Source organism: Micrasema longulum, unplaced genomic scaffold (assembly GCF_059751315.1).
Source record: "Micrasema longulum isolate JH-2025_06_02 unplaced genomic scaffold, ASM5975131v1 h1tg001091l, whole genome shotgun sequence".
NCBI lineage: Eukaryota > Metazoa > Arthropoda > Insecta > Trichoptera > Brachycentridae > Micrasema > Micrasema longulum.
The window spans coordinates 33,433-42,815 of record NW_028278279.1 but is presented as its reverse complement, the minus strand read 5'-3'; the positions used below and the strand labels follow the sequence as shown (position 1 = coordinate 42,815).

The window sequence follows — 9,383 nt, the reverse complement described above, 5'->3', positions numbered from 1 at the left end:
TGAAATTAAACATACAACTTTACTTCTTAGTCACCAACTTATTTTACACGGAATCTAATTTCATAATCATACGTGTTGAAGTATGAGCAAAAACAGCTTTCTTATATTATATAGTCAAACGTTTTCCACTAATCCATTTCATTTGTGGTTCAAGTGGGTTTCGAGAAGGAAGTTCAGAATTTATGATTATAGTTTAAATTTAATGGCCTTAATACTTTAAATGTGACATTATGGAAATATTTAACTTGGTAAGCACATAAATAGTTATTTTTAATTGGCAGAAATGATTTCTTTTTCCAAAAATACTTTGAGTTTGTCCAAATGTTTTTAGACAAGGACTGTAAGTGCCAAGATATTCTCTACTATAAAATGTTCCCTATCTCTGTTTTTATATATTAATCTTGATTTATTTTTCTGTTTTACTTAGGAATAGTATTTATAAAACAAACGTCATTGTGTCGTCCTCAAAGAAATAAATTGCTAACCGTCAAAGCTCAAATTTAGATGGAGGCGTTTGTAGTTTTTTTGATAATTTAATTTTTATAACATTTAATTATTAGTTTACATTTTTTAAGTAGTTTTAATTATTTTAACATTTAAAAAAAATTAGAGCATTGAATTATAAACAAGTTTAAGGAATTTCCTTTCCAACAAACTGTTTCAAAATTATCAAACGATTTCCGTCGTACCATATTAGAGAAGTAGAAACGTAATGAAACAGTGTAATACTTTATAATACACGTATAACATGAATGTGATTATATTATTATTTCGATAATATTGATTTGTTCAAAAATAATGCGATAATAATAATATATGTATATATATCGATATATTAAAATATTTAATGAGTAAATCAAATATGTCTTGTGTATTAATTGCTCTTAAGTCAGTAAGTTTCTCCTTGAGGACGATGATTAGAAACGATGAAGTAATTATTGTGTTAGGCGAATGTTAGAAAACGCTGAAATAAAGATGCCACTTAAGCTAGTTAATGTTTATAAAGCCTGTAAATGCCCGTATGTCTATAATCCCTTTTTTAAAAATCTACTTTTTCGTATGAAATAAATATTAATAGTATAAATCAAATAAGTGGTAACAAATACAGCGGTTTATTTTTGTTTTTGTAATTATCTTTTCCTTCCTGGCATTATCATTTCCTTTTAATAGAGCGCTGAATGATACATTTATTATTTTTATTACATGAAAGTAAAATGATTAATCTTACGCTTTCGAGGCGGATAAAAAATATGTTTTATCATTCATTTCTAAATCACAACAATTAACGAATAAATAAATATTTGGAAATAGTAACCTAAGTGGTTAACCAAATGTTAGTTTCTTATTAACGCATTTTTATTTTTTAAAATATCTTTTAAGAATGATAAGTATCTTACTTTTTAAATGTTTTTTTTAGTTTCTCACATATGGATTGCTGATTGGTGGGTTATCAACAGTGTTTGCGGATGAAAACGTATTGTTAAATCGAACTTCAAGAAGTCTTGGTAAAATAACACATTATTTTTATCCTCTCAATAGAGAAAATGTGAATAAACCTATGCAAGACGTGAAATTACCATTGCAAATAGTAAAATTTTCACCAAAATATCCAGTATGGAAAATTCACAAATACAGTGGAATTCAAATCAAACCAGTTTCTTCCATTCCTTATGCCTCCGTACCAGAGCAAAAGTCACATTCAAATGGAAAAATATTTCAAATGCCACCCTTGGAGCAAATTCAAAATGTTTTAGGCGCTTCCTCATTATCTGAAACATTAGATTCTGTAAACGAACTTGCTTTATCGGAGGATGGTCGGAAGTTAATGGCAAGTTATATTAAATCAGAATATCCGGATTCGAATATTTCTGATAAAGATATTGTATCTATGATACAACAATATACATTACAAAGTCCATTGCAGGATGATAAATCGTTAAATGTAAACGAATATTTACTACCCACACAGGCAAAAATTTCTTCCTTAATATTAAGTCAACAAAAACAACAACAAAAAACTGACCAGTATCAGAATCAATTTGTTAAACCCATGGCAAAACCTTCATCTAAAATATTGGATAGACCAGCAAATTATGAAAATCAAAATATCAAGCCAATATATGCATTACATCGACCTCAAATTAACCCTCAACCGACTTTGGCTCCTTCTCTACAGTCTATAATAATTCAAAAGCAGCAGCAGCAACATCTTTTCCCACAATTGAAAAATTGGTCTTCGAATGTGTATGGTTTACCTGTAGTAATTCAAAAGTATATGCCTACAATACCACACGTGTTTAATTGGTCATCACCTCAAAAAAAAAATGAACGTCCACCGTATAATTATGCAATACAAGGAAATATTAAATACAATAAAGATACACAAGCAGTATCCAAAATATCTAATTCACCAATTGTTTCAACAATCAAAGAAAACATTTCAATTATTGCAAATAATGATAGATCACCGTCTATTTACAAAAATGACCATACCATGAAAACTTATAATCTACGCGCATCCGATTTGGCCGTAAATAATAAAAACGAATTCGAGAATAAAGTAAATGACACTAATTTAAGAGAAAGCGAATCGTCTTATGTTGTTAAAAGTAATCCAATAGTTGTGGCTGAAATAAATTATTTTAACAATTCTGAAAAAAATCTTTATAATAAACTTGAAAGTGAGATAAAATATCCTAAAAACTCTGGATCCACAAATGAATTTTCGTCTAAAACTGACGAAATCAAATCTTATAGTATTGGTGATGTTTATTATGGATTACCAAAAATGTATTCTCCTTCTGTTATTAATGAAGCTAAAAATCAACAAGACTCTAGTAATCTTATTTTAGAGACATACAGTTCTCCGATGACTTCCTATGAAGCTCCACAATCATTTGTGAATGCTGAAAATTCACATGTTAATTCTTACTTGGTTGATGAAAATCAAGGATCATTTATTCCGTTGGCGCCTCACCAAAATTATGATTTACCACCAAATCTATCCGATAATTCAAAAGTTCAACCAACCGCACAGAATTTTAATTCACTTTCTTATCCTGGTTATGAACCGACTCCCGTAGAATCTGAGGAAGCGCACAAAATTAATAATGTCCCCTCTCTTCAGTCATCTCTTGTTGTACCGTTTTCAATGACAAACGGTGGATTGAAGTTTCAGGATTTTGAGAATGGTATACATGATTTGAGTCAAGAAATCCAACCCGAAATGATTATTTCTGATGCTTGGAACAGAGTAGCCCAAATAAGTTCACCATCAGAATTACCAAGCGATCATAATATAAAAAAAACATTTTTTATTCCGACTTACGAACCCAATCAATACATGTACGCAGTACAAGAAGATGTTGTCAATTCCGATGTACAGCCTTATTTGGATGTTAATGTGATTAAAGAAAACATCAATACAAATGGAAGATACGTAACAGCTCTTAAATATGAACACCCAGAATTTTCATACACGCAATTAAGTCAAGTTCCTGTTCCTGAAAACACACACTCACCATTTTCTCAAATTAACGAACTACCTTTAGACAATAGTAGTGCAGATTTTCAGAATATTTCTGAACTTGTAACATCTTACGGAGAACCTCTTTCCTCGCACATATTTAGTGAGGATATATTACCAGCAGCGAGTGAAAAGAAAACATCTATAGCCCTATCAGATTCAAAATTGAAAACTGGTACATCTATCCATACATCTACGGTGGTAGAAAAGAACAGAGATGAAGTAAAAAATATTCCCGAGAAACAACCCCAAGCAAACAAAGATAAATATACGAGAAGACGATGGATGCCAAAATCTAAAAATGATGATAAAAGTGAGTAATTGTACTTTGTTCAAAACATAATATCTTCGCTGTATTTGAATGTGTTTAAAGGCCTTTCAAATTAAATTTCAGCTGCAGTTATTTACGCGGAGTCAATCAAAGAAGGAAAGTTTTCATCATAAGAAAATTCAACTCCCCAAGGGACGATTTTTGTACTTTTCTGATATTGTAATAACTCGCTGGAAATCTTATTTGTTATTATTTTATTGGCAAGAACATAATTTTATTAAGTGATAAACTTACATAAATTATATTTTGAAAAAAAACTAAGTACCTATCTACGTCTTTTTTAAATTTTGGTGTGAACTTTAATTCTGGGCCAACCGGGAAAAGATTGCCGAGGTTGAAATTATTAAAATCCAAGGGTAGGTATGACAGTGAAAACCGGAGATATGGTTGTATTATTTTTTCCAACATAAGTAATCTTTTGTGAGCGTCTTTATGTCGTAACATTCGTAGCACGATAAAATATTGCAAAAGGTTTTGATTTTCAATCAAATAAATTATTGTGTGCCATGTAAGTTTTTATTGTGATTATATTTATATAAATAAGTGAAAATTGATAAAAATGTACATCCGACATCCGATCTCTTTTTCAAAATAAAATACATGTTAATACCATATATGTACCTACGATCTATTCAAAAACACATCTTGTGTTGTTATGAAATGTTGATTTAATTAAAAGGATAAATATTGTATTGTAATTTTTTTTCTATTGTACCCCCATTATTGATCAATAAAAAAATAAAAATATTCCGGTATCCTCGTTACATAGTAACAGCAACACCAGAAATGCTATTTAGGGGAAATTGGTAACAGTGTTGGCAATGTGTTTTTTTCCACGTTGTCTATGAATCTATGGAGTAACTGGAGCGACTTTTGCTTGATTTTTCTTTCGCGTCTGAATTTCCCTGTCGCCGGTTGTTGTTTTGCGGTCTCAAAATATAACCTATAAAAATCTGTCAAAAACACGTGAAATTACACGTATTACCGTATTGTATTGTATATTCAGTCATTTAGTAATCAGAAAACTTCATTAAAATGGGCAAAAAGAAGGGAGGCAAGAAAGGAGGAAATGCAAAAAATTTCAAGGTTGTCGGAGCCAAGAGTCTAAAAGTAAAAACCAAGGCAAAAGTGGTTAAAACCGACTTGAAAAAGGTAACATAGACCGCTTGTATTTTTACTTTCCTGATTATTTCGTGTTTTTGATAACCGAAATTTTGATAATGTGCCTACCTATTTATATTATAAATATTCCTTCTCAGCTATATTCTATTTATAATATTCAATCGAAGATATGGCTCAACCTTTTTTTAGTATGTAAAATGTAACCAATTGTGCAATTCGCTCTTATCTATCCCATCAACCTATTCAAATAATTGTGATAAAATATAAATTATGGATTTGAGTCAGACCTTGTCCTGTTCGGTTCGCCTTTGATTAACGACGGCATCGATTCACCTTTGAGTGTATATTTTGTATTTAAACAGATGAATAAGGAGACGCAAAAGCAAAAACTGCAGGAGATCGATCAGCAGCTGGTGAAGATTCAAGAGAAAATTGTGAAGAAACCTGAAGCTAAGAAGGGAAAGGGAGGAAGAAAAGGTAAGAATAAGAGAGGGAAGCAGGCCAAGACGGCGCAAGACGCAAACGCTGCGACTGACAAGATCCAAAAATTGGAAGTTTCCTAAATATCTCCTAACCATTTTCTCACCGGTTCAAAGTAACACACACAAGTGCAAAATGTATATGTATACGTTATTACTAAGTAAGTTTTACTAATGTGAGATGTTACAAACCATTTTGTGACATTTTCTATACTGCAACTTTTAAATTGATTATATTCACAAATATAATACATAATACTGTTCATATCAGTGTAAAAAAATCATATTAATAAAAACATGTTTGTGTTGACTTTGATCAATTACTTAATATTTTTTAAAGTTGTAATACAAATTCAGCACAATGATTTTGAGACAGATTGAGATAATAATTTAACTGAATGACAAATTATATAGGTATTTATAGTGTACTCCTATATATTTATACATTTTTCTGACAGGAAATGCATGAATTTTGTAATCCATTGACAAGTACAATAATTGATAGTGCGTATGTATTGCAAATCACAATTTCTATATTCTATTATGTATGTGAAACATCTAGTTTTTATTTCATGGATTGTGCGTATGTATGTAACTTGTCCGAATTGTAAGGATAATATTATATACCCTAGTGCAAATGGTATTTAATAAGTATTTTCTAAATAAATTTATTATGATTGTTCAAGTACCATGCCAAAAACTTACAGCGTAGAAAACTGTATTTTTTATTACCTTAGAATGTACTTTATTGTAATGTATACGGAGCTCTTTATTATTTTTTATCTCAGATTTTATAATAAATATTATTTTCGAAGTTAATAAACTACTTAATAACACTTCATACTTTGTTTTATTTGTTTAATAAACAATTATATAATAAAATGAAAATAAGTTAGTATACTATTGGATTGGAATGAAACGGTGTATGAATTTATTCCGTGATCAGTAAGAGTTAATATTTTTTTCACAAAATAACATAGTTGTTTAATTCATTATTCCCTTTCCGCACCTAATGGTGTATAGGGCACTGGATTGGTACACCAATCGCAGCATATCTCGATCAATTTTGTTACATGAAGGTAAGGTGATCAGTCTTACACTTCAGGTACCAGTCCAGGGACTGTGAAATATTCTAGTGTGAAAACACCCTTTTTAAATAAATATTTCATATCAACCATGTCGGGAATTGAACCCGAGACCTCTTGCATGGTAGGCAAACGCTCGCACCACAAATAACATCATACCCAAATAATGTCAATTTTAAAATTATTTTTATTTAGTAATTGAGACCTAGAAAGTGGGAATTAAATTAACTGAAGATTTAACCTCCGGTAAAAGTTATTTTTTTTTTTACAAAATAACTTTTATAAAGCATCACCAGCGAAGTGTTTGTTGTTTGTATGATATACATACCCAAATAATATTTCAATTTTAAAGTTATTTTCTGTAAGTAATTGACACCTAGAAAATAGGAATAAATTTTGGTAAAGTGAAGATTTAACCTCAGGTCTAATTTTTCCTAGCCCATTGAATCGGGTTGTGGTCCCTTGGCTAGTGTCTCAGACTCACGGCTCAAAGGTCCGTGGTTCGAATCCCACTCTACCCCAACTTGATTCCCATTTTCTAATAGTGAGTTATTTACAACTCGTTGAAAATGGCCCTCAAAATGAAATATTTGGGTAAATCATAAGAACACAAATATTTCTTTTTATTAAAAAAAAAAAAAAAGTATTTTTTTATAAAATGGCACTCATAACAAAATGTATACTTTTGTCAATGCCATGTTAACAGAAAAAAAACATCTGCGGCTGCAATACTGTGTAACCTAATTTTGTTGCAAAAAAATATTACTGCATAAATTTGTTCTAGGGATTAAGAGACATTCGTTTTAAATTATTTATATTTTTACTCTAAATTATGATAATTGTTCCAACCAGCGGTATTTTTAGTTGTTTAAAATCGTGAGTAATAATATACTAACACCAGTTTTTACATTCCCCTTACTTGAAAATTAAATTGAACGTTACACAATATGGCAGCATCACCGTCGAAAATATTGTTTATAAGGAAGATCTCTAATTATCTAAAACTAGCAGGTGACGGTCGGCTATCACTGACTGTTATATACTAGGAAATTCGAGCCTCATGTAATCAGCCCTCCGGGTCTAATTTTACTGTCAGTAGATCTGTTTTACTCTCTTGTTTTATTGTCAGTATTTATCTCTGTTGATCGGGCCTTGGATGATTAGGATCTCGGGCACCTTAAAATATCGTACCTTTGGGCCTTACAATTTATTTTTTGCTATTCGGAACAATCTTTTTGTCTTTATTTTTATTTAAGAAGGTAAACATGAACTGAAAATATAAAAGAAAAAATAATAAAACCAACTAAACTGCGAAACCGGCTTGTCATTATTTAAATGTAATAAAGAAGAATCTGTCACTCAGAATAATGCTACCAAAACCACATAAAATTTACAAATACAATATATTAAATATCTATGCAAAAAGTTCGGTTGGTAAGTGATTAACATTTAATACCAAATAATTTGTAATTTAAAATAATAACAGTCAGCTATCGCCGACTGTTGCATGCTAGTAAACGAGGCCTTTAGTTTTTTTCAGTTTAATATATTTACTTCTTGTACCAACAGTTTTTTGTAGTATATAAAAGACTTGTTTGTTCTGTCCCAGGACTCGACCATTGTCCACATGTAAACACCAATTTGTAGGACAGGACATTGTTCTGAGACACTATCACTAAGGTAGACGGACAGGCTATCTCCGCGAATAATGATTATCCCCACTACCACACGCATCCCTGTGTGAACTTGCGCGGACAAGACCTTATGACAACAAATTCCAATACATCTATGGGAAGGAGGTGGCCATAGTTTTTCCCACGCTGCTCTAAACTGTTATTTTAGAAACAGTTTATTTATGAAACAGTAACTACGCCCATCTCTATCTCCGATCGCTCACTAACCCAACTTTTTGTTTGGATATTTAATATATTTGAATATTTATGTGGTTGTGGTATCTTTATTTTAAATAACAGATTCTTCTTTTCGATAAACACTAGTACTTTCTAATTGTATTTTATTTTCTTACAGGATATATTATATCTGAGAATATCGTGGAAGTTTTCTCACTACGTCAATCTGTGAATCGAGATGATGTAATGAATGAAAATGAATTGGAAAAAAATGAATGCAGTGTTCAACAAATATTTGATGTTCTAGATGCAGAAGAGTGTAAAAGAAAGAATTCTCCAAGAAGAAGGGATCTTACTAGTGATGAAATTGAAAGAAGGAATGCCAGAAGAAGAGTGAATGTGATGAGTCCCCAAGAAATTGAAAGCATTAATGCCAAAAGAAGAGTGAATGTGATGACTCCTGAAGAAATTGAAAGACGGAATGCTAGAAGAAGGGTGAATGTGATGAGTCCTGAAGAAATTGAAAGAAGGAATGCCAGAAGAAGAGTGAATGCGATGAGTCCTGAAGAAATTGAAAGAAGAAATGCCAGAAAAAGAGTGAATGTGATGACTCCTGAAGAAATCGAAAGAAGGAATGCCAAAAGAAGAGTGAATGTGATGACTCCTGAAGAAATCGAAAGAAGGAATGCCAGAAAAAGAGTGAATGTGATGAGTCTTCAAGAAATTGAAAGAATCAATGCCAGAAGAAGAGTGAATGTGATGAGTCCTCAACAAATTGAAAGAAGGAATGCCAGAGGAAGAGTGAATGTGATGAGTCCTCAACAAATTGAAAAAAGGCATGCAAGAAAAAGAGTGAACGTGATGAGTCCTCAACAAATTGAAAGAAGGAATGCTCAGCAAAGAAAAAGATGGCAATCACAATTTAAATGTGCAATTGAAAATTCATAATTTTTTTTATTGCAAGTAGTTAATTTCATTGCAATAGAAATA

The 9,383-nt window shown here is 31.1% G+C and overlaps 1 protein-coding gene across 1 annotated transcript; it reads left to right on the top strand.

Moving 5' to 3' along the window:
- The first annotated feature begins 4,700 nt into the window (after positions 1-4,700).
- LOC148277056 (uncharacterized) lies at positions 4,701-6,297 on the top strand. Its single transcript, XM_088233394.1, has 2 exons — positions 4,701-5,009; positions 5,342-6,297. Exons 1-2 carry the CDS (start codon positions 4,893-4,895, stop codon positions 5,540-5,542), a joined length of 318 nt encoding a protein of 105 aa, XP_088089520.1. The 5' UTR covers positions 4,701-4,892; the 3' UTR covers positions 5,543-6,297.
- The last annotated feature ends 3,086 nt before the right edge of the window (positions 6,298-9,383 follow it).

What these genes read in the sequence shown, in the direction of transcription:
- LOC148277056 (XM_088233394.1), top strand. Translation starts at nt 4,893, where the DNA reads ATGGGCAAAAAGAAGGGAGGCAAGAAAGGAGGAAATGCAAAAAATTTC. An exon ending in TTAAAACCGACTTGAAAAAG is followed by an intron (nt 5,010 to 5,341) that starts GTAACATAGACC and finishes GTATTTAAACAG; the next exon opens with ATGAATAAGGAGACGCAAAA.